This window comes from Carassius gibelio, chromosome A3, assembly GCF_023724105.1.
Source record: "Carassius gibelio isolate Cgi1373 ecotype wild population from Czech Republic chromosome A3, carGib1.2-hapl.c, whole genome shotgun sequence".
Taxonomy (NCBI): domain Eukaryota; kingdom Metazoa; phylum Chordata; class Actinopteri; order Cypriniformes; family Cyprinidae; genus Carassius; species Carassius gibelio.
This window is the reverse complement of record NC_068373.1, coordinates 18,367,111-18,391,567: the sequence shown is the minus strand read 5'-3', so window position 1 is coordinate 18,391,567 and position 24,457 is coordinate 18,367,111. Positions and strand designations below refer to the sequence as shown.

The window sequence follows — 24,457 nt, the reverse complement described above, 5'->3', positions numbered from 1 at the left end:
GTAGGCCTCTATGTGTTTGTTCTCACTCGCAGACTTCTTCGTGCATGATCTGCAAAGCGGTCACTATGACAAATAGACCAATTTGATTATGTCTGAAAAGAAAACTTTACTCTCTGATAGATGAGATCCGGGAGGAGTTTCCGTGTGGAAAAGAGGCTCCTGCTCGAACGTGCCCTAATGGAACTGAATGTAAACTGTACTGGATTGGACCTAACTATGGAATTACCCAGTTTGACAACATCCTGTTTGCCGTGCTCACAGTCTTCCAGTGCATCACCATGGAGGGCTGGACTGACCTGTTATACTATGTAAGTCACATTACATAACTTCACTAAAGAGCTTCCTAATTTCATTTTGGGATTTTTTGACCTATGCTTAAATAGACCCCAAACAGAACATACCAGGAGCAGCACTAAGCAATGATTTATTTTGATTTTGATTATTTTGAGTCACTTTTAATGAAGAAAATGTTATGTTTTTCAATGATTGAATGACTTGAATATATAAAGTATTATTCACATGAATAACAATAGAATGTTTCAAGAAAAAATAAAAATTCGGGTTGTTCTAAAGTGCTTATATGAAAGCATACATACATACACACACACACTACTGTTTATTTGCTTGATAAAAAAAAAAAACGGTTAATTGTGAAATTGTGAGCAATTTAAATTTTATTATATTTTAAAGTGTCATTTATTCCAGTGACGGCAATAATTTTCAGCATTATTACTCCAGTCTTCAGTGTCACGTGTTCCTTCAGAAATCATTCTAATATTATGATTTGCTGCTCAAGAAACATTTCTTATTACAATCAGTGTTGAAAACAGTTGTGCTGCTTAATATTTTTGTGGAAACTGATGCCTTCAGAATTCTTGAATAAATAGAAAGTTCAAAAGAACATCATGTATTGGAAAAAAAATTTTTTTTTGCAACAGTGTAAAAGGTTTTACTGTCATATTTGATCAATTGCATTCTTGTTGAAAAAAAAAATAACCACCTGATAAAAATAACCCACCTAATCCACATCCCCTGTACCTTTCAGTGGCAGACATACAGTAAGCAAAATCTCGCCTTATAGAGTCAAAGACGGTGCAGTGCATTTATAGTCTTATCGCTCGTGGCCAGCCTGTTCAGTCTGAACAGAGAGCGCTGTTCCCAGAGAGTTCACCCGCCCTCTGCCACAGAAAACAGGGCAGTGATGTGTTCAAGATTTTCGCAAACTAATGATGTAACCTCTGGGACTAGTTTAATCCCAATGCCACCTAAATCCATCTCACAAATCAACAGCAGATTTAACCTGAAGGACTAAAGGCTTGTTTTAGAAATTATCTTTCCAATGAGAATTAGCCTGAGGAAGGGGATTCCATATGACTAATGCTTGCAGTTCTGTACTGCCCAATCAGAAGATGTCATCTCTTATTTGGTCTTTTTTTTATCCCTGTTTTCTTTTTATTACTGGCTCACTGTACCCAATTTTTTACTTGCCCCAGGTTTTTTCTTCCTTCTGTTTCCCTCCTCTCTCCGGTGAACGGGGCTCTCTATATAACAGACCCTGCTCAGCTGAAGTTATTCTTACAGCTGCTGAGAAAGAACCCTATGAAAATTTTATTGCCAAAAAGCTGCAGTACATACTGGGGCTTTCAGAGCTTTCAGATATGCAGAGAGATTGAAGGAGCAGACGGGAAGGAAGTGGGGCAGATCAAGGGAGACAGAAAAAGGGATTCGGAGCAAGACTATGGGGCATAGCTACAGCAAAATGCCATTGTACAGTATATTACAAATATTGCTGGCTCTTTGACAAATTGCTTTAGTTCTTCTTTTCGATTTGCATCAAAGCGTCTGCAAAATGCACACATGTAAATGGAAAATAAAATCTGAAGATCTCAGCAGATTTGGCTGGGTTATTTTAAAATATCCTTAAATGATTAGATAGTTTATTTCAGATATGAGTTGCATAACCATATGACTTCTCTCTTTTTTGGAACGCAAAAGGAAATATTTACCAGAATTTCCAGGTTGCCTTTTACAATCAGTGAAAGTATTCGATTTTCATTCATAAGTTCTTACTTAAAGTCGAATGTTAAGTTCACACTAGAGGCTTAGTAACTTCTAGCTAGTTTGTAACTAAATCTTTACATTATTTGGTTGCACCAGTTTTTCATAATGCAGGATGTAGAAAGTAGTTTGTAAACTCTCTGTAAAGTAATACTTAGTCGCATAATATGACATTTACCCTAAATCATCCAGTGTAAACATTATAAAGAAAACACGAGCAGAACTTGTTTAAATGCTATGGATTTTAATCTATCCTTCATTCTAACTTCTTTTGCCTCACATATGATGGTAAAAATATGAACAAGTTTCCATTAAGAACCATGCATTAATAACATTAGTCTATATGTAAGCTATTTTTACATGTAAATGACATTCAGAAACTGTAACTGAAATATATATAAGGATCAACAAATACTGAAAGAAAGAAAAAACCTACGAAATGCCATTTATTTATTATTTCATCTGATCGTATTCACATTGTTCTCTCTCTTAATGTGTATGTGAGTGTAAATGTCATTAGCATCGTACTGTATATGCCTAAAGGACTGAAGGTTGTCTGGTAAAAGAAGAGCATATTGATGCAGTTAGCTCAGTCTGCTATTTTATTCCAACTGTCACTTCTGACCAGACGCTTCTGTAAATATATAGTTTATACGTAGGGTTAAACTTAAACTACGTGTAATTGTGCAAAAAATATATATATATATATTTAGCAGTGCAAAAGTTGTAACTTAGTGCTCATTTACTACGAAACTAGGCTAAGTTGTAACTTGTGTGCAACTGTCCCCAGAACACTTGAAAAATAATGCACAAGCCACATGGCATCCTTTTATGATTCTCTAATGGTGCTTTTTGTGTACTTTTGAGCTTGACAACCCTAGTTCTCCATCCACCTTCCCTATGGAACAGTGTAGCCTGGAAATTCTGCGAAACATCTTTTGCATTTCATGGGGGAAAAAAAGAATTTCAGTACAGGTTTTGAATGGCATGAATGGAAGTAAATTATGACACAGTTTTCATTTTTGGGTGAGCTATCTCTTTGAAATGAAATGTGTACTCTTGATATGCCTAAATACCAAAATGTGCAAAGGTTGTAACATCATCTGCGGTTTCCCTAAAGCAGCACTTGTGGAGTGTTTCATCCGGACTTCTTCGCTAGAGGCAGCCAGTTGAGCAATGCCACACAATATGGCTGCCCATTTGTTCCTCTCTGCAGTGAGAGGGTGCAGCGGTGCTGTGTGTAACACAGATGAAGCAGCCCCAGCCAGATGGTTGCCATTCTCAGGTTGCTAGTCACATGGTACATGGTGTCCTAGGATCTGGTATGCTTTTGTCATCTGTTCTCATCCTCTGTTAGTGGGGTCAAATTTTCCATCACCTTATAAAAATGACCAAATAAACACCATTGGAACTGAGATGTGGAGAGTCTTGGGAAGACAAACACAGAGAAAACGGGATGATCAAACTGTACTCTCAGCTGGAGAGAGTAAAAATGTTGGTAGTGACTGGGCTGTTTTGTGCCATTACAGAGCAATGATGCTTCAGGGAGTGCATGGAACTGGATGTACTTCATCCCCCTCATCATCATCGGCTCCTTCTTCATGCTCAATCTTGTGCTGGGTGTGCTGTCAGGGTAAGAGACATGTCTCAGAGAGTGTGAGCTCTTCTCAAATTCAGCTCAAATTCATGTCATTTATTCAGGTCTACAGTCTTGGTGCATTGTCTGACTGTCTTATGAATTACAGTGTTTATGATCGTTTTGTGGATTATTTGTTAAAATATACAGTTTGTGGAATATATGTGTTAAAATTTTTATTCATTTATTGTGTATTGTTTGATATGAATTTTAATGGCCTATGCAGAGTCAACTATCTAGTGTACACCACCACAAATGAAAATGACACAGTTGGATTTTTTTACTTGTATATATACTTATATGTATACTTTATTTTCAGATCTAAATTACATTTTGAATCCCAGATTTATAGCATTATATCAGACATTGTTTAATTTAAGTTGATTAATTAGATGAACATAAAATCTGTGAATTTCATTTATTTTGCACATTCTTTATTAAAGAAAAACCTAATAAAATATTGACATCCAAAGCAAAAAAGTGCTTAGAATTAAGCCTAAAGATCATATGTTCATCCCACATTTGAGATGAAGAAAAGAAAAAATAGGTGTAATAGAATTAGTTCCAAATTTTAATAATTTGTTACAACATGGCCACAGTTTAACTAAAACGAGGGAATTAATTAAGTAGTGGGAATGAATTGATAATTTGTGGCTAGGATATCTTGTAATGTCCCCATGACATATATGGACCTTCTTAGTATCAATCAAAAATGCATTTATCCCATAATTCTGATGATCTTAAAACGGCCAACGATTGGCAAGTGAATATGCATTTAACTAATGTGTATGTGAATTTTGTGTTCTTTCTTTGATTAGCATTTGTTTGCATGTGTATGTGATACAGAGAGTTTGCTAAAGAAAGGGAACGTGTGGAGAACAGGAGAGAGTTTCTTAAGCTGAAGCGTCAGCAGCAGATAGAGAGAGAGCTGAACGGATATCTGGAGTGGATCTGCAAAGCAGGTAAATGTCGTAGAAAGAGCCATTTAATACTCCAGAAAGAAGCTAAAGCCATGAATTCAGATAGTAGCTTGTCTCTATTGATACGCATGTCTTTAGACTTGTGTGTCTCAGTATTAGAAAATAAAAATGTTTCATTAAGCTTCAGAAATTGTCCCCACTTTTCCAGTGGTTTGATTTGAATCTTTTTTGATTGTGTACAGAAGAGGTGATTTTGGCTGACGAGGACAATGACCCAGATGACCGGATACCCTTTGACGGTATTTACGTGACCTCCTCCATCCTTCCTTCCTTTTCATCCCCCTCTCTTTACTCCCTCACTGGGACTAGGTGTTGATTTTCCATTGTAAGGAAGAGAGATATCAATAGCGTTGGCTTTGCTGAGGGGGTGATATTGTATACTTCATGTCCATATGTCCAGTTAATGTAGTGTTCATGAGCACATTTCCATGGGCCTTCCATCCGTAGCAGACATGTGATAGACACACTACACTTCCTAGTTGTGTTATCTAGTCTCCTTTCTGTTAATCTATTTATTGGTTATGTATTAATGTTTTAGCTGTCTGTGAATATGTTATAAATGAGTGACTATTGTCTGTTACACACAGGCTCGCGGAGGAGGCCTACCATCAAGAAGAATAAAACAGACCTGCTTGATGCAGAGGATAGAGATGGAGATATAGGTGCGTTTGAGTTAAACAGAGAATGCACAAATAGAGTTGTACACTTACATTGGTTGTTGGCTCAAGGTTAATCAATGGGGTATTGCTATAACAATAACCATAAAAATCATGTAAGTTTTTGGTATTCTTTAAAAAGTAATTTTTTAGATTCTTAGATTATTATTATTATTGTATTGAAATAGTTGCATGGTATATGTCATAGTAGTGTTACTTTATTAATATTATGATAATATAATAAAATATTATATATATATATATATATATATATATATATATATATATATATATATATATATATATATTATATTATATTTTTTAGATGGTATAGCTTAATTTTACACTTTTTTTGTATAATATTTTAGCAATTTAGTTGTTTTTGTAATTTTAGCTGTTTTAGCAGTTTTAGTAATATATATATATATATATATATATATATATATATATATATATATATATATATATATATATATATATATAAATTGTATATGTGTGCATGTATGTATAATTTTAGTTTTAGTTTTATTATTGTACATTAAATAATCATCATTTTTTCCTTAATGCCATATCAGATAGCACTTTTCGGTTTTCATTTAATTTTATTGTGTCTTGTTTTCTTGTTCTGTCAGGTTCTCCATTTGCACGGGGCAGTCTGAAGAGCTCAAAGCTGGAGGGCTCTTCCTTCCATAAAAAAGAGCGTCGACTGCGATTTTTCATCAGGCACATAGTGAAGACTCAAGCATTTTACTGGAGCGTGCTGTGTCTGGTGGGACTCAACACACTGTGTGTGGCTGCTGTGCACTACGACCAGCCCGAAACGCTCTCCGACTTCCTCTGTAAGTCTGTCCACCCGCCTGTTCACTAACAGTAGACCCACATGGAATATTTCAGAATTTTCTGTTTTTTATTGTGTGGGAAAATCGCCAGTAATTTTTGCATGTATATTATGAGCAGACGTGCTCAAACCTGTGGAGTTTCTTTTTGTTTAGTTTATGGAGAGATAATAATGTTTTAATGTTGTTCCCCATTTTCCTGATCGTTAATGGTTTCCTATTTTATTTTCTGAAGATGCTTCTCTTCTTTTATCTTTGTTTATTCATTAATTGTTAGCAAGTATGAGCTCCTATGGCTCATTGTGTTTGCAACGTAAAAGGTTGTGGGTTCAATTCCCAGGGAACACACATACTGGTAAAAAAAAAAAAGTAAAAAATTGTATAGCCTGATTACACTGTAAATCCCTTTGGATAAAATGCATAAATGTGAAGTATTATGCCCCATAAAACATTTTAAAACAAATTACATTTTGGACACTTAAAAATATTTTAATTAACAATTCAATTAGTTTGACCATAAAATCTAATCATAGTATTAAGCAGTAAATCTGTTCAGCATACGTTCCTTGATTTTAAACGTGTCTGTGCTCTATTTATTTGAAATATATGCCTTTTTCTACCTAATGCATACGTTTACGTATCTTTGAACTTAGCGACGCTCTTTCTTTATGTTTGTATCCCTCTCTCTCCTCAATCCAGACTTTGCTGAGTTCATCTTCCTGGGGATCTTTATGTCAGAGATGTGTATTAAGATGTATGGGCTGGGGACCAGTCCTTATTTTCACTCCTCCTTCAACTGTTTTGACTGCATTGTGAGTTTTTCGCATCCCTCCTTCTTCTTTTACTCAAACCCAAAAAACATTTGAAGGAAACCAAACAATTGAACCAGCTGCTCATTCCTCTTTCAGGTCTTCTTGTTGATAAAGTTACTGAAGTTAGTTTGTGTGTAACTGAAGAGTTTGTATAATTCGGAATCCACTGCATTGTAAAATAAAGGAGTCTCTTAATCGTTATTTCAATGTTTTGGATGTTTTGATAAATAATAATTTTGTGAGAATTGTAAGAAACAGATATATCTATTAGTGTTTGACGTTGGGTAAAGGGGTTTTAGTTTTGTGGCTTGCTGTTAATGAATGAGCTTTTAATGTGTGTTTTATGTGTGTGTGTGGGACAGGTCATTTGTGGCAGCATTTTCGAGGTGCTCTGGGCTATAATCCAGCCAGGAACCTCGTTTGGGATCAGTGTGTTACGAGCTCTTAGGTTACTGAGGATTTTCAAAGTGACCAAGTGAGTCTCTCACGTCTTTCTGTCCCACTTCATGTCCCTTTGAAATGTTTTAAGAAAGACTAAGCATTTTAAGTGTCCCTCTTTCCCATTATCAGGTACTGGGCGTCTCTGAGGAACCTGGTGGTGTCTTTGCTTAACTCAATGAAGTCCATTATCAGTTTACTCTTCCTCCTTTTCCTCTTCATCGTGGTCTTTGCATTGCTGGGCATGCAGCTGTTTGGAGGACAGTCAGTATAGCACTAAAATACACATAATAATAGAAAATGTTATTTATTTATTTATTATGGGTCATCAGAGTCAGTACAGGCCCTAAAGAAGGCATTGGGATGGTAACAATAATAAAACCACACTTTCTTCTCTTCAGGTTTAATTTTGAAGCCGGCACACCACCTACAAACTTTGATACTTTTCCTGCAGCAATAATGACAGTGTTTCAGGTGAGCAAATGTGCACATCGAACAGTATGCAATAATTCTGTGTGTTTTCTATGGCTTTGTGATTATTGACCATTTCTCTGCACCTCAGGTCCTGACGGGTGAAGACTGGAACATGGTCATGTATGATGGGATCGAGTCTCAGGGCGGAGTCAGGAAGGGCATGGTCTTCTCAGTCTTCTTCATCGTTCTTACGCTCTTCGGCAACTGTATCCAAGCACAAAATATTGCATGCTGACACGCTGTTAATTTTCACATACTCCAGTGATGCATTGATGTGATGTTCCTGAACCCGTCTGTGAACAGACACTCTGCTCAATGTGTTCTTGGCTATCGCTGTGGACAATCTGGCCAATGCACAAGAGCTGACCAAGGTAACAACTTGCCACACTTTTAGGGTAATAGATACAAGAGTTTAAAGTAAACAAATAAAAAAGTAACATTCAGTAAAAAAAAGAAAAGCTTGATATACACACAGCCATGCTCATGTAAAATTAAATGTTTAAAAGATAATAATTTAGGGTTAGGGTTAGGGTTAGGGTTAGATAATTTTCAATGCTTTCTTTATTATTTTCTTATGGTGAATCCATTAACCAAATGACCATGTTTCTTCTTCTCTCTGTCAGACTGTTTATCCTTCACACTCCTATGCATCAGCATGCATCACACTTTAACCAATATGCTTCATGTTTCTCTCCATGTATAGGATGAACAGGAGGAAGAGCAGGCAGCCAATAAGAAAATGGCTCTTCAGGCAGCCAAGGAAGTAGCAGAGGTCAGCCCACTGTCTGCAGCCAACCTCTCCATTGCTGCGTGAGTATCTCTCTCTCTCACCTCTTTCTCTTTCTGTCTTGCCGCCACATTTTCTCTCCCACAATTTGTTTGTCTTCCTTTTATGTTTGTTTTTATGTGTTCAGACTTTGTGTTGCTCTTGTGTCAGCAAAATTAACATAATGGTCAATAATAGAAATCAATCAAGAGTCAAAAGAGCAGCATTTATTTGAAATAGTAATCCTTTGTAACATTATAAATGTATTTACTGTCACATCAATTCAATATGTCCTGGCTGAATAAAAGTATTCATTTCTGTCCAAATAATTTATAAATAAATATAAAATATTAAATATTACTGTCCCTAAACATAAACTATAGTTCACAGAGACTCTCCTGGCCAAACTATTTGTAGAAAATCAAAAAATAAATAAAAAATCATGTTTTTTAATGTTCATATTATCTAAAAGTGTCCTACTAGGAATACAGTTTGTGTTGACAAGTGTATTTCAGAACAAACAGTAATTACTGGATTCTAACTGCTTATTTGCTTATTTTTTGGAACATGGTTAATCAGCTACAAAAATACTAACTTAACTATGTATCTAAAGCACAGATTTAGAGAAACATACATCAATATCTGTTATGTCCATCAACAAGCTCTGTGATCTTCTCAAAGTTATATACAGTACACACGACTGACATGCAGAGGCACAGAATGGTTAAAGATGATTCCGGTTTGTCAGTGTGCCAATGCATCCAAGTATTTGTGAGGAAAAGACGAGAGAATCACAGGAGAATATGTGTGTATCATGAGGACGAGCTTGTGAATGAGGGAGAAGAGCAAAGAGATGTTCTGTGTTTCTCACATGCTGTTTTCCTCCTCAGCGTGACAGTAAGCTCTGAGCGTCTTGATGCAACAGAACACTTTCTGGACTGGTATTTATTCATTTATACACTTTCTGTTCATTCAAAATAGCTCTCTGTTCGCCCCACACCTCCTACTCTTCTCCCATCAGCCTTTTAGACATGTGCATTCCTGCTCCCCGCTCTGTTCTCCAGACCGCTGGGTGGGATGGGGCGGGTTTGTCACTCCTCATCTCTTCTTCTCTCTTCATCCTGCTACTCATCACCTGCTGTTCTCTTCTCATCTCTTTTACTTTCTCTCTTTCACATGCTTCGCTCCAAGGGTTGGGCGCCTGTGATGTGTTCAGTCCCAGAATTATTATAGTTATCTTCTTTGTGTGTGTGTGTGTTCTGTGAGTGAGTTTGACCAAAGCGGTGCAATCATCCTCTCTAACAAATGGTAGCTGGTAGCTTGTAGGTGGGCATTTTCAGCCTGTGGTAGCTGCAGCAACCTCACTTTTCCCTGTTGATGATTACTAATCTCAGATCTATTGTAAATGTCTCTCTCTCTGTCTCTGTTTCTTTGCAGTATGGAGCAACAGAAGAACCACATAGGGTGTAAGTCGGTATGGGAGCAGCGCACTACTCAGCTGAGAAGACAGACCCTGGTGAACAGCAGAGAGGTGCTTTACAATGAGTTGGACCCTGAAGACCGCTGGAAGGTGAGAAGAAATGAAGGAGAAAGAGATGCTTGGTCAAAGAGGATGGATTTATGTATCCATTATCAGCTGATTTTTTTTTTTAGCATCGGCCGATATTGCATAATCTAACGTTCATGTTACGTGAATAATTAAAACACAAATAATTTAATAACACTGTTAAATGTCATCTTAACACTGTTAAATCTTATCATATCAACAAAAATACTGATATTGATGGTTTTTAAGATGTTTCCTAATAATAATATAAACAGTGATCACAGTTTAAAGGTTCACTGCAAAAAAAAAAAAAAAAATATATATATATATATATATATATATATATATATATATATATATATATATATATATATATATATAATAATACAAATAAATGTTGAAGAATGTTGGTAAGCAATTAGTTTCTGGTTCCTATTGACTTTCATAGTTTTATTATATATATTTTTATTTCATACTTGGAAGTCACTGGGGACCAGCAACTAATGTACTGTACCAAACAAGAAAGAAGGTCATACAGCTTTAATATTTAGGTTAATATTTGTCTTGAAATAAGTTCATCTCTTGTTTGATTGACAAGTGTGTGGACTTTTGTTGTGTTTTTATCATGCCACTAGGTCGCGTACTCCCGTCATATTCGTCCTGATATGAAGACTCACCTGGACCGGCCGTTGGTCGTGGACCCTCAGGAGAACCGCAATAACAATACCAACAAAACCCGTCCAGGTGACGGCCAGCCCCGGCGCACTCATCAGCTCCTGCACAAACAGCCCAGCTTCAATGAAGGGGAGAGTGGAGGATCTGGGCCCTGGACAGCATTGGAGAGGGGCGACTCCACTGGATCTCGTCGGAGTCTTTTAGGCTCTGAGAACCATGGGGAGGGTAGAGAGTGTCATCGTAGACATCAGCATAGCGAGCGCTGCAGCCAGGCCCGCCAACATCGTAAAGCCGCAGAGGATGAGGGAGAGGGAGAGGGCGGAGGGAGGAGACACAGGAGTAAGGGCAGGGAAAGAGGACCTGAAACGCAAGAGCGGAAACATAAGCATCATCGCCATGAGGGCGAAGGAAGAAAAGAGAGAGGGGTCCGTCACCGTACAAGGAAGTAAGTTTAGTCAAATGATTTTCTTTTTTTTTTCTTTTTTATACTATGCACTTAGTGGACACATTGCATTCACATATTTTGCAGTGCCTAACCTGACACACAGTTTAAAAATGTAGTGAGCAGGTAAAAAAAACTTAATTTCACTGCCCTGCATCTCACACTTTTTAAATGGAAACATTTGTACATTTGTAATTAATTATGTCTATTTATAATGTTTAGTTATTTACACTACTGCTCAAATATTTTGGGTCAGTAATATTTTAAGGAATTAATAATACTTTTTTTCAGCAATGATACATTCAAATGATAAAAAGTTTTTTTTTCTTTTGAACTTTCTATTCATTATCCAAATCTAATACAAAATAGAATAAAGATTTTTTTTATTTCAGCTTCTGTTTTCCACTGTTTCAAACTTTGATAATAAGAAATGTTCCTTGCATATTTGAATGATTTCTGAATGATCGTGTGACACTGAAGACTGGAGCATTGACTGCTAAACTTCTTATCTTGCTGTCTTCTTTCTCCAGGGATGGTCATGGAAGTGGTCTCACTCTCTCCACCACCCGTCCCATTCAGAAGACTCTGTCCAGGCAGGACAGTCAGTACAGTGAGGACCTGGACAATGCCATGAACAACAAGCTCGCCACCCAGCCACCTAGGAACTCCACCCCTCATGATAGTCTGCTCAATCTGGCCAACAGTGCCCATACTGCCGGCCTGACACACACTGGCACTGAGAGCAACCTCATTCCCACCAACCCTTCTTCGACCCCTGCTAATGTTACCAGCACTGGTCACCTGGGCATGAACCCTGACTACACTGCCGTGGACATCCCCCCGATGTTCCCCTCCAGTAACGCCGTCTTACAGGGTGAGAGAAAGAGCTGAAAAGAACAACTGACCTTTTTTATTTATTTTGTTAATCATCTGTCTTACTATGGTGTTTCCCTTCCTCATGTCTCCACAGTCAATAGGAATGCAAACACTGAGCCCCTGCCCAAGAAGGAGGACACAAAGGCTGATGATGATGATGATGAGAAAGATGATGGGGGGCCTAAACCCATGCCACCCTACACCTCAATGTTCATTCTGACTACCACCAACCCGTGAGTGAAGTCCTGGCACTGTGACTCTGCAATTGGGCAATATTCAAAATAGCTTTTTTAAAACATTAATAATGGTGCACATTAACCCTCTCCTCCAACTACCATAAGTAATAATAATAATGACCACTTTTCAAAGTAAAGTCAATTCCATTGGATAAGTTCATTTCTGTCGTACTTATTACCTACTTGAATATCCTGTTTCATTCAAAAGTTTTCAAAAGTAAAATAGGGTTCACTCTTTTACGTCGACATTTAACAAAACTGACTGAAGTCACCTGGTTTCACCTCTTAAATGAAATTAAATGAGCTTTCTTTCAAAAGATGTTGTTGTTGCTGTTTTTGTTATTAACAGGTCTTTTTTTATGAACTTGCATTATAGATTCCGGAGGCTGTGCCACTATATCGTCACGCTCCGATATTTTGAGATGTGTATTCTGCTGGTCATTGCAATGAGCAGTATTTCCCTGGCCGCTGAAGACCCTGTCTGGCCCGAATCTCCCCGCAACAATGTGAGACAGTCCCGCATCTCAACATCCTCTCTTTATGTCAATTTTTGATGATTTTGGCTCACATTTAACAACAACCCTCCATTTCTCAACAAATTAGAATATGGTGACATGCCAATCAGCTAATCAACTAAAAACACCTGCAAAGGTTTCCTGAGCCTTCAAAATGGTCTCTCAGTTTGGTTCATTAGGCTACACAATCATGGGAAAGACTGCTGATCTGACAGTTGTCCAGTTGTCCAGAAGACAATCACTGACACCCATTTCTCTTGTTAAGCCACTCCTGAACCACAGACAACGTCAGAGTCGTCTTACCTGGACTAAGGAGTAGAAGAATTGGACTGTTCCCCAGTGGTCCAAAGTCCTCTTTTCAGATGAGATCAAGTTTTGTATTTCATTTGGAAACCAAGGTCCTAGCTTCTGGTGGAAGGGTGTAGAAGCTGATTTAAGTCCAGTGTTAAGTTTCCACAGTCTGTGATGATTTGTGGTGCAATGTCTTCTGCTGGTGTTGGTCTATTGTGTTTTTTTGAAAACCAAAGTCACTGCACCCATTTACCAAGACATTTTGTAGCACTTCATGCTTCCTTCTGCTGACCAGCTTTTTGAAGATGCTGGTTTCATTTTCCAGCAGGATTTGGCACCTGCCCACACTGCCAAAGGCACCAAAAGTTGGGTAAATGTCCATTGTGTTGGTGTGCTTGACTGGCCAGCAAACTCACCAGATCTGAACCCCAGAGAGAATCTATGGGTTATTGTCAAGAAGAAAATTAGAAACAAGAGACCAAAATATGCAGATGAGCTGAAGGCCACTGTCAAAGAAACCTGGGCTTCCAGACCATCTCAGCAGTGCCACAAACTGATCACCTCCATGCCACACCGGATTGAGGCAGTAAATACAGCAAAAGGAGCCCCTACCAAGTATTGAGTACATGTACAACAAATTAACATACTTTCCAGAAGGCCAACAATTCACTTTTTAAGTGGTCTTATGAAGTATTCTAATTTGTTGAAATTTGTTGAATTGGTGGGTTTTTGTAAAATGTGAGCCAACATCATCACAATTAAAAGAAGACTTAAACTACTTCAGTCTGTGAGCACTGAATTTATTTAATACACGAGTCTGACAATTTGAGTTGAATTACTGAAATAAATGAACTTTTCCCACTACATTCTAATTTATTAAGATACACTTGTAATTTACTAGTTCACTTCTCCATCATTTTCATCTCTTTAGTTATTATTCTTTGTATTACTCTTGTCTTATTGATTTGTCATAAAGGGCTTCATTTTATTGCTAACACTGTGTTGCTCATTTGTGTTTTCAGGTCCTGCGGTACTTTGACTATGTGTTCACGGGTGTGTTCACCTTTGAGATGCTCATTAAGGTACTTACCTGTCCTGCACATCTGTCTGGGCTAGGATGGTCTGTGATTCACTCATAAACACATTATATGTATATTGTACAGAGTTGTTTCATGCAATAATATGAAGTAGGGCTGCACGATAATGGTTAAACTGATAATCACAATTATTTTGATTAAAATTATAAGCACGATTATTAATAACGATTATTTATTATTATTATTATTCAACAGGGAAATGCATTCCTGGAAAATCATTAAAAAATTATTATAAAACAATATCTGTGATCTATAAATCCTATTCTTTTGAACTTTCTTTTCATTAAAGATTCCAGAAAAAATATATTGCTCTGTGTAATTTTAAGCAGCACGACTGTTTTAATAATAATAACAAATGGTTCTTGAACAGCAAATCCGCAGATTTTAATGATTTCTATTTCTATAGAAATTAATTACATTTTGCAATACATTTAAATAGAAAACAGTTATTTTAATTTGTAATAACATTTCACAATATTAATGTTTTACTGTATTTTTGATCAAATTAACTATGCCTTGGTTAGCAGAAGAGACTCCATCAAAAACTTAAACATCTCACTGACCCCAAACTTCTGAATAGCAGTACACTTACTAAATATTTCTCTCTCTGTTTTAGATGGTAGATTTAGGTCTTGTCCTGCATCAAGGCTCATATTTCCGTGACTTGTGGAACATCCTGGACTTTATAGTGGTTAGTGGTGCCCTGGTGGCGTTCGCCTTCACGTAAGTGTCATCAAGGCCCCAGCGCTCATGCATCACTCCTCTCTCCTCTCCTGTTTGCTGCCTCTCCTCGTCCTGTCCCGTCTTGCTCCCTACAGGTCAAACGCCTGTGCAGTCAGCACAGCTCTCTGCCACCCTGGAGCGCCAGCCTGCTACCCTTAAAACCCAGCTCTCTCTCTCTCTTTCATTTCTCTCTCACCATTGCTCTGCCTTCTCTGCATTTGCATTTGCCATATCTTTACCCTGTCTTTTCCTCTCCTTATCCTTCCTCACATTAAGCCCCAGTTTGGTCATTTCTTACTGAATATCCCCACCCTGCCCCACCATGCCTACATTTTGCCCAATGCCTACCCTATGGGCACGCTTGGGCCCATTTCCATGAGGGTGATGACCCTACCTGGGCACCTGTAACCCTTTAGTGCCCAGGAATCTCTGGAGCATCCAGCCACACTCACCTCAGGTATTTGTGCACTCCATTGTTACGCATTCACAGCTGGAGCCAAACATGAGGAAAACAGACAATAAGAAGAAATAAACAAGAGAGCAAGGGCAAAACATTTAAGGGACCTTATGCTACAGTTTTGTAGCATTGATAGTCAATTTATAATTAGTTGAAACTATTTTAATTTTTTTTTTAGGGTTTACAGTTGGGTCCAGTGTAGCACATTTTTTTGTCACAGTCCATGCAGAAATTAGCTGTTTAAACTCTTAAGATCACACTGAAATGATCAGGAATCTTGTTAAACAAACTGCTATCAATAGAGGCAGGAACAACAAAGAAGGGATGTATGATTGGCAATCAGGATAGCTGACAAGATGAATAAAGCTGTTCCAGGTCGTGTATCTGATCGCAGCGGAAGCATACAGCCCAGCAACTGGACTGAGGGAGAGGTCAGAAAGGTGCATCTGTTAATATGAAACTGTAAAAAAAAATGCATGCAAAAGGCTCTTTTCCAGACTTAGTAAAGAGCATGAGAACAGATTCTGGGAATCGACATGTCAGATGACCCGAATGAAAGCATGAATCTGGATGCTTTGAAAGAGTAATATAATATGGTTCTGTCTGTGTGTTTGTGTACATCCTCCTCAGTCCCTGAACAACTGTAAATGTGATTGCACACAAAGGATTCTCCACAAAAAGGTCCACATGCAATGCAGTTCCAGACCGGTTTGGTCCTTTAGGTGGACATACACAAAAACACATAACATGAACCATGCATACGCAATGTAAATGGCTGCCAGATAGAAAAAAATCATATTAATAAAGTCCTGTTCACACAAGTCTGACAAATTAAATGTGAAAGTGCAAAATACCTGCAAATAATTCTGCACTACATAGGTGTTCATGCGGAGTCTGATGCCGAAATTCCCATTCTCATTTAATGTGGGTTTTTTTGGCATCTGAACACTAAAAATTTGAATACAGTATTTCAGACTTTGTGTGAAGTAGTTTATGGAGATGTATTTTGTTTTAAAAAAGGGCATGAAGCAGTAGAAACAATAACATATAAAGAAAAAATACAAATTGCTTGATGGGACAAACAGAGCTAGCAAACTGCATTGATTATTTTTCCCAGCATGACTTTCTTAAAGAAATCATTTTCTTTGTTTTTCCCTTACCACCAATCCCACCCAATCTCACTTCCGTTTGCACCCACATCTTTAGCTCCTGCATGAAATACGTTTCTTATTAGGTGATATATAAAGAGGTTCATTTGGATGTGTCTGCCTGTCCTAAAAAAACTCTAGTCTCTCCTATCATGGCTAGATTCTCCAGTAGTCCTTTCTTTCTCTCCACACAGCGATAGTGCGCTCAGAACGGCAGGCGCTCTGGGGTGACTGGTGCTCCCTGGCTGTGAGCGTGGGAACAGTTCCCATATCTCTGCTATCTTTCTCAGTCTGTTTTTAACCTTTCAGTCAATTTCAGGGAGTGACTCATATCTGTGTATCTGTGCATGTTTATTTAGTATTTTGTGTACAGAGTCCAAAATTAGCACTTGCAGAGCATCGGATGCAAGTAAAGTGTAAAGGTGTAAATGACCCATACTGGAAAATGTAATTTGATGACCACCGCAGAAAATAATGCATGGTTGAAATTACAAAGTATGTAAAAGAACAATAAAAAAACCAATTCTTTTTTTTTGGGGGGGGGGGGGGGGGGGACTCAAATGTTACTGAAGAGCAATAAAAGCCTACATTTATGATCGGTTATTTCTTCTCAATTTGGTGTAGCAAAGGGTTAATTTTGGACCCTGTTTGTGTACATGTATTTTTGTATTTGTATCTTAATTGTTTCAAGTGTTCACACTAGATTAGGTGTCCACATATAAAACAAACTAGGAGCTCTGCCATTATTTTGTGATTGTGATTCTCTGTCTCATATTGATATTTCTCCTGCTTCAAAACCCCCATTCTTTCCCTGTGCCCTTTTTTTCTGTGTCTGTGTGTTTTGTGTCTTTGTATGTGTCTCTGGCTCTGTCTGTCTCTGTCTTCCTGTCTCTGATCATCTCAACACCTACAGTGCAGGAGGCGGTGGGGAAGGAGAGGGGTAATGTCTCTTTCTTTCTCCCTTTCCCCTCTGTTTGCTCTTGTTGCCTGTCCTTCTCATCACACGCCTGTCCTCTCCTTCTGTAGACCGATCTGTCTGTCTGATTGTCCGTTCAAACGTCCCTCACACATAGGACACAAGCCAAGGGCAAAGCCATGTCATTCTTTAGCCAGCTGCAGTTACTCAATCTTACAGCTAATCATCTCTTGGTACTTTCTGCAGTATGTGGACACCTAAATGTGTTAACATACGTGTTTGTGTCTATGTGTACACTTGTGTCTCTTTGTTTTCGTGTCGGCCTTCGAATACGATTTCTCTAACATTTTCCTATAATTGTGGTATGACTGATATACATATACATATACAAAATGTAATAGATTAGACCAATACACTTGCAGAGTGATTTCATAGCGCCATAAAGAGACATGTCATCTGTAGTTCTATATACAGATCACCTTTACAGAGCTGCCCATGTAAAGCAGCGAAACAAGACTACACAGAATACATTAGAACCTCTTAGGCATGGATAGGGTCTTTGCCCAGAAAGATAACACCATAATGGGATTACAGACAATCAAACTGCTCACCTCCTAGAAGGACACTGTCCAATTGAGATGTGTATCACCATTTTGATGAACGCAAGATCCAATTAGGCTAGTCTATTTATTGCGGCAAAAAGTCGGCTGAGAGAGAAAGCGAGAAAGAGAGAAAGAGAGAAAGAGAGAGAGAAACTGCATAGCTGCAAAGTTCAAAGAAACAGATGCCAGCATGCACTTCCCCGTGCTGCCATATAGAGTCAGAAAGCTGCATAACAAATACATAACATATGTATTAAAACATAGTGAATCAGTTGGCTATTTGCTTCTATTCTTTACAATTCTAGAAACGATAAAACGAGACTCAATTTTTTAATTAAACAATAATAAGAAAACTATATCATATATTCATATTCATATTATATTCATATTCATATAATATATTCATAATAATTATTAATAATAATAATTGTCAGAATTATTCATTCACATGCCAAGAAGCAGAGTTCAGTCATATTTACCATTAGGCTGGTCTTGGTTTGGTATCACTTGATGTGATAATATATAAATGTTTGATCACCGGTGTGCATTAAAACAGCTTTGAATTCAGCTCATCCAATCAGAAATGAGTCTTAACTATCTGTTCATATTGGTGATGACGTATTCTTGGTGGGACAGTTAATATACAAAGGTCTTTGCTTTAACGTCTCATCCCTGCTTACTACACACCATTCAACAGGTGTACTCTACTTTTACTAATAGGGTTGATTGACAAAAAAGACACTTTGGAATAGGACTTTGGAAATACAGCAGGTTTGAGTGAGTTAGTGGCAAAGACAATTAAGTTTTTAGTGATGGACTCGATCCAGGTCCTCTCTAGAGAATAAAAAGACATGACTGAGACTAACTTTTCTCATGCCTTAGAGGGATGTTTGTTGAGAAGATCTGTATGTGTTTAGGCCACACAGCTGTCCACATTTCCTGGTTTGTACCCGTAAACTGCTTGAGATGACAGACTTGAACCTGCATCTTTTTTGCTGAGCACTTGATTTGGACTTAATAAGTTGGGGTGAATCTATCTTGAGAAATCTGCTCTTTATTATTTTTCATATAGTTTTTGCAATTAAAGTAGCATGTAGAATAAATCTGTATCAATTTCAGACTTCAGCAGAGCTTCGGGTCTCCATTGCTCTGATGGTGAAGTGCTTATGGTCATATGACAGTGCCATGTGACATACTATCATATGCCATGTGACAGTATGAGCTCTAAAGCACTAGATCATGGTCATGATGAACAAGAAGGCATGGCAACTAACTCCAGAAGCTGTCACCATAGCCATGAAGTCACATACAATATGCCAATGCATGTTTACTACTCAAATAGATTTAGATATGTGTGAAAGTGTGCATATGTGTACAATAGCTAGTCTCAGCTCATTATGGCATGCCTACAGACCACCCACAGTCTGTTCACTGACCACCTGATGCATATTGTACACTACAAAAGGCAAGTTCAGACTTGATAGACTACATTTAATGAAACTTCCAGGAGTGAGTTTAGGTGGACTGATTCGGTCTAGACAAACAGTTTTAAGAACAAAGAGGAATGGTTCCGGTTATTTTTCCAGTTGGGCCCGCCGGTGGAAAAGTGTCTGATGTCAGTAATTTGCAGGAGTTGGCGGGCTCTAAAGAGTTCTTTGGTGCATTTTACTTCTTTCCCAAGATTTATCAGAATCACTGGCAATGTAGTCTTTCACAAGAAATTCTGCTGTTAGATGTGATTAATTTACAAAATACAGTTAAATACTGTGGGCTTCAACATAATAATGCAGCAGAATAATGCAAAGGTTTTGAGGATTAGTTTTTTTATTTCTGGAACCTGTCTGCTGCACTCCATTTTGGTAAAATGTATTTTTTTTTAAACCCGCCCTTAAGCATAACATAAAAACAAAAGGGACTGTGGTTGATCACGTTACATGTCAGTCAGGCGGTCACTTCCTGCCTAATAGAATAAGCTGCAAGTAGGACCAGACATTTGGTCGCAAGTCAAAAGTCTGGCTATATAAGGCTAAATGTTCTGCTGACGTAGCTTATGTATTGTTTAGAGTTTTGTAAATGATGTAAATTGGTAAGTGAACACAGATGTATGAGTCTGTGGATGCACAAAGTGTAACAGTTCACAAGCTTGCATCCTTATTTCTCTCTTTACTGTATATGTCTCATATTAATGTATTTCTTCCTTCAAACTCCCTTTCTCCCCCGTGTCCTGTGTGTGTGAATGTGTGTCTGATTCCTCTCTCATCTCTTCAACTGCTCACACCTACAGCGGAGGCAGCGGGTAATGTCTCTCTCTCTCTCTCTCTCTCTCTCTTTCTCTCTCTCTTTCTCTCTCTTTTGCTCTTAATGCTTGTCCTGGCAATTACACAGCTTTCCTCTCATTCTTTTTGGGATTTGTCTCAATCTCTGTCTGCAAGTCACCCATCTCTTCTATCACTCTGTCTCTGTTTCTGTGTAAACCACCTGTAGATGATCATTCAGTCCACGTAGTCCTGATAGCGGGGTTTGAGAGGTCCCTCACCTCTGCATCCGTCACTCTGACAGCGCTTCTCTGATGGATGCTTGTTTATGCTTGACAGTGTGTAACCACATCTGCTGAGGGGGCAGGATTCGGCACGGGACTGGAAATCTAGAGCGCTGCCCTCTGTCCTTAACACAGATAGAAGAGGAGAAGAGAGGACAGGGAAGACAGCAGAGATGCAAAATATATAAAGAGAGAGATAAATATACATCTATATTTCATACAGTGAGGTCCAAAAGTGTGAGAATGTTTTTCTTTTTTTTTTCTTTTTTTTTTTTGGAGGGGGGTAGACAAATTTTATATAAAGAGAATTCACCTAAAATAAATAAATGTTTGCTTTGCATGTGGAACAGAACCACATTTAAGGCGTCATTCCTTCATGAAAGAAGCAGCGGTATCCAATTCATGAGTGCATCAGTATTAGTTAATGAATATTAATCATTTGTTAGCCTAACAAACAATGTATTTTTACTGCATTTACTCATTTTTTTATTTGCTTATATATACTACCATTCAAATGTTTAAAGAAGTTAATAGTTTTATTCTGCTTGGATGCATTAAACTGATTAAATGTGACAGCTTAAAAAAAAATACAATATTTCACAGTATTATGTTTTTACTGTATGTTATAAAATAAATGCTTGATGAGCGTAAGAGACTGCTTCCAAAAACATTTCTATTCAACCTTAAAAGCTTAAATTTTTTTATTCATTTTGAAAACAAAATAAAAATCCCTTTTAGACCCCACTGTATGTGATTCTAAGGGGTGGGGGGAAGCATCATTACATAAATTTGTTTGTAGTGATATAAATCAGTGTACAACCACACATTCGCACACTTTAGTCTTCAATGTACAACTTTTGCATTTGGCTTACTGGTCACTAGCTGCACATCTGCCGTGCAACAGCTGTACACACATCTGGTGGATGGCTGTGCTTGGGTACCACAAGAGCAATGAGCAAATTGTGATAATGTATGCCAGAAAGTCTTCAGATTGACTAGGTTCAGGGTGACACGGTTCCTCACACTACAAAGCCAGGGCTGATTGGTAGAAGCTCCTTCTCTCTGGAGTGACTGGATGTGTGTTTCCAGGTTCTTTTTTTTTTTATGTTGTGTTTGCTAACGGACAACCCCACAAACATGAAAGAAAGAGGTTTGGCTGGGCATTCTGCAGCAGGGATGCCTGAATCTGCTCTGTATGTTTCATGCTGTCGTCATGGCATTGTAATGAAACCAGCCAGTGTTCCTTTGGATCAGAGGTACAGTGGTGGTTCCAGCATGAGCTAAGACAGTACAATGGATATTACATCCACTGAGCTAGTTTTCAGTACAGCATGAGCCACACCGACGAGCCTGTCTGAGAGTGTGTGTTGTGAGGTTGACTGTGTGTATTTTAGTATGTGTCTATCCTAAGTGCTGTGAAATGGGATTGATTGTCTGTCTACAACATGCTACATTCTCAGTGATGAGACACAGATGAGATCCCTGAATGCCTGGGAGTAAATGTGTGGATGTAGCAGGCATGTTTCATGGTTTTAAAAGCCTGAGCTACTAACTCACCCCTAAATTTTGTGTGTGCAAGAGCAATTACCCATGTAGCCTAATGCTTCCTGCCAGTTCACTTTCTTACTCACTGGTGTTTGTGTGTGTGTGTTTGTGTATTTGCAGAGGAAGCAGCAAGGGGAAAGACATCAGTACTATCAAGTCCCTGCGTGTGCTCAGAGTACTTCGGCCTCTGAAAACCATCAAGCGTCTGCCAAAGCTGAAGGTACCTCTGTGTTTGGCTGTTTTTGTTCCTCCTTGTGCTGAGTTTTGCTTGTTTAGAGAGGATGGTTGTTTTTTCACTACATATATTTTCTGTTTCGGGTTGTGTTTGACAAAATTATTTTATTCATTTATTTATTTTGTCTGGTTTTCAGACCTTCTTTCACTTTGTGTATTTATTTGCATCACTTACTGATGTATCTTTCTTTGGCTGTGTTTCGTACATTAAAGTGTTTCTTTTTTTGCATTTGTTTATTAATTTCAGTTTTTATCTTTTTTTATTTTTTTAATAGAGTTAATCTATTTTTGTATATTTTGATGCCGTTTTTCAAAACTATTTTGATGCTGTTTTATCTAAGGGTTGTTTTTCATTTTCTTTTGTCTCTTGTCTCTGGCTTTTTTATTTTATTATTATTTTTGTGTGTGTGTGTTTTTTATTTGTTTTTGGTTTGTTTAGTTTGTTCGATTAGTTTGCTATAATTCTATTCCCGTTTTTATGATCATTTATTAGTTTTATTTAAATGTGTTTGTACAGTTTTGATGCTTTTTTGTCATATCTGTCAGTCTATAATTAAATTTCTGTCGTTCTGTTTCTGTGTTGTTTTTTTTCAAACTGCTTTTTTATTGTTTTATTGCTGCATTTTAGGGTATTTCATTTATTTATTTTATTTTTTCAGTTGGCTAATTCAGTTTCTATGCATATTTAACAGCCTTATTCAGTTATTTTCAGTATTTTAGCATTTTGAAGATATGTTGGTTTGTGTTTTATCTTATAAGGCTGAGTTTGTGTTCTGTTTTCAGGTTGCATTTGAATCTGTCTCTTCACCGTTTTGTCTATTTTCAGGCTGTCTTTGACTGTGTGGTGAACTCTCTGAAGAATGTGTTGAACATCCTCATTGTCTACATGCTGTTCATGTTCATCTTTGCTGTGGTGGCTGTGCAGCTCTTCAAAGGCCGTTTCTTTTACTGTACCGATGAATCCAAAGAGCTTGAGCGTGACTGCAGGTGAGACAAAACACACACACACACACACAAACACACTGATAAACAGACACATTGGCATGTTATTCTAAAAGCATTTTGTTGTTAGGGGCGAGTATCTTGTCTATGAAAGAGATAATGAAGTGCGGGCGCAGAAGCGGGAATGGAAGAAATACGATTTCCACTACGACAATGTGCTCTGGGCCCTTCTCACCCTCTTCACCGTTTCTACTGGAGAGGGGTGGCCACAGTATGTATACATCTCAATACCTAACCTAGTTTCCAGTGTATGTATCCAATGCTTTAAGCCAATGGTGAAGTTGCTTCTGTTTTCTAATGTATTGTTTTCATTACAAATTACAATTTGATTAAAGTTGAAGTTGTTTTCCATGGCATATCTAAGGACTTGCTACAGTTACCTAAAAGATTTGCCATTATTATCAATGTCTCATATTTTTGCCACTCTCCAGGGTGCTGAAACATTCAGTGGATGCGACCTACGAGAATCAGGGCCCGAGTCCAGGTTACCGGATGGAAATGTCCATTTTTTACGTGGTGTACTTCGTGGTCTTCCCTTTCTTCTTCGTCAACATCTTCGTGGCTCTTATCATCATTACTTTCCAGGAGCAAGGAGACAAAATGATGGAGGATTATAGCCTGGAAAAGAATGAGGTGAAGGACTTATCAAATGGCTGGTTTTTAAGCTAAGTTATCAGTCTAGCTCTTTCTTTATGCATAGCGCTGGCATTGGTCTCATTTATATGGTGTATTATCCATGTTCTGTTTTCAGAGAGCCTGCATAGACTTCGCCATCAATGCTAAACCGCTCACGCGCCACATGCCTCAGAACAAACAAACGTTCCAGTACCGCATGTGGGAGTTTGTGGTGTCTCCTCCGTTTGAATACACCATCATGGCTTTGATCGCCCTCAACACCATTGTCCTTATGATGAAGGTGTGGCAGTATTTCACTTTAGTACTTTAGTAATCTGGCTT

At 38.0% G+C, this 24,457-nt stretch overlaps 1 protein-coding gene across 8 annotated transcripts in view; it reads left to right on the top strand.

Annotated features, from left to right (window-relative positions):
• The window catches only part of LOC127950577 (voltage-dependent P/Q-type calcium channel subunit alpha-1A), an 81,241-nt gene that overhangs the window by 23,980 nt on the left and 32,804 nt on the right, over positions 1 to 24,457 (top strand). For 5 of the 8 annotated variants that reach the window (XM_052547750.1, XM_052547727.1, XM_052547767.1 and 2 more), the window contains exons 7-31: positions 121 to 308; positions 3,588 to 3,691; positions 4,541 to 4,656; positions 4,857 to 4,913; positions 5,262 to 5,336; positions 5,963 to 6,169; positions 6,866 to 6,978; positions 7,341 to 7,453; positions 7,549 to 7,680; positions 7,818 to 7,890; positions 7,979 to 8,096; positions 8,194 to 8,261; positions 8,594 to 8,700; positions 10,094 to 10,226; positions 10,838 to 11,322; positions 11,850 to 12,193; positions 12,290 to 12,428; positions 12,808 to 12,937; positions 14,260 to 14,319; positions 14,951 to 15,057; positions 22,385 to 22,484; positions 23,325 to 23,485; positions 23,571 to 23,711; positions 23,932 to 24,133; positions 24,252 to 24,416. In XM_052547750.1, coding sequence (XP_052403710.1) covers positions 121 to 308; positions 3,588 to 3,691; positions 4,541 to 4,656; positions 4,857 to 4,913; positions 5,262 to 5,336; positions 5,963 to 6,169; positions 6,866 to 6,978; positions 7,341 to 7,453; positions 7,549 to 7,680; positions 7,818 to 7,890; positions 7,979 to 8,096; positions 8,194 to 8,261; positions 8,594 to 8,700; positions 10,094 to 10,226; positions 10,838 to 11,322; positions 11,850 to 12,193; positions 12,290 to 12,428; positions 12,808 to 12,937; positions 14,260 to 14,319; positions 14,951 to 15,057; positions 22,385 to 22,484; positions 23,325 to 23,485; positions 23,571 to 23,711; positions 23,932 to 24,133; positions 24,252 to 24,416 — 3,638 coding nt within the window. Of the gene's footprint in view, positions 1 to 120; positions 309 to 3,587; positions 3,692 to 4,540; positions 4,657 to 4,856; positions 4,914 to 5,261; positions 5,337 to 5,962; positions 6,170 to 6,865; positions 6,979 to 7,340; positions 7,454 to 7,548; positions 7,681 to 7,817; positions 7,891 to 7,978; positions 8,097 to 8,193; positions 8,262 to 8,593; positions 8,701 to 9,546; positions 9,598 to 10,093; positions 10,227 to 10,837; positions 11,323 to 11,849; positions 12,194 to 12,289; positions 12,429 to 12,807; positions 12,938 to 14,259; positions 14,320 to 14,950; positions 15,058 to 22,384; positions 22,485 to 23,324; positions 23,486 to 23,570; positions 23,712 to 23,931; positions 24,134 to 24,251; positions 24,417 to 24,457 lie in introns of all 8 variants that reach the window. The other 3 variants (XM_052547720.1, XM_052547736.1, XM_052547769.1) reach the window with 1 other exon arrangement.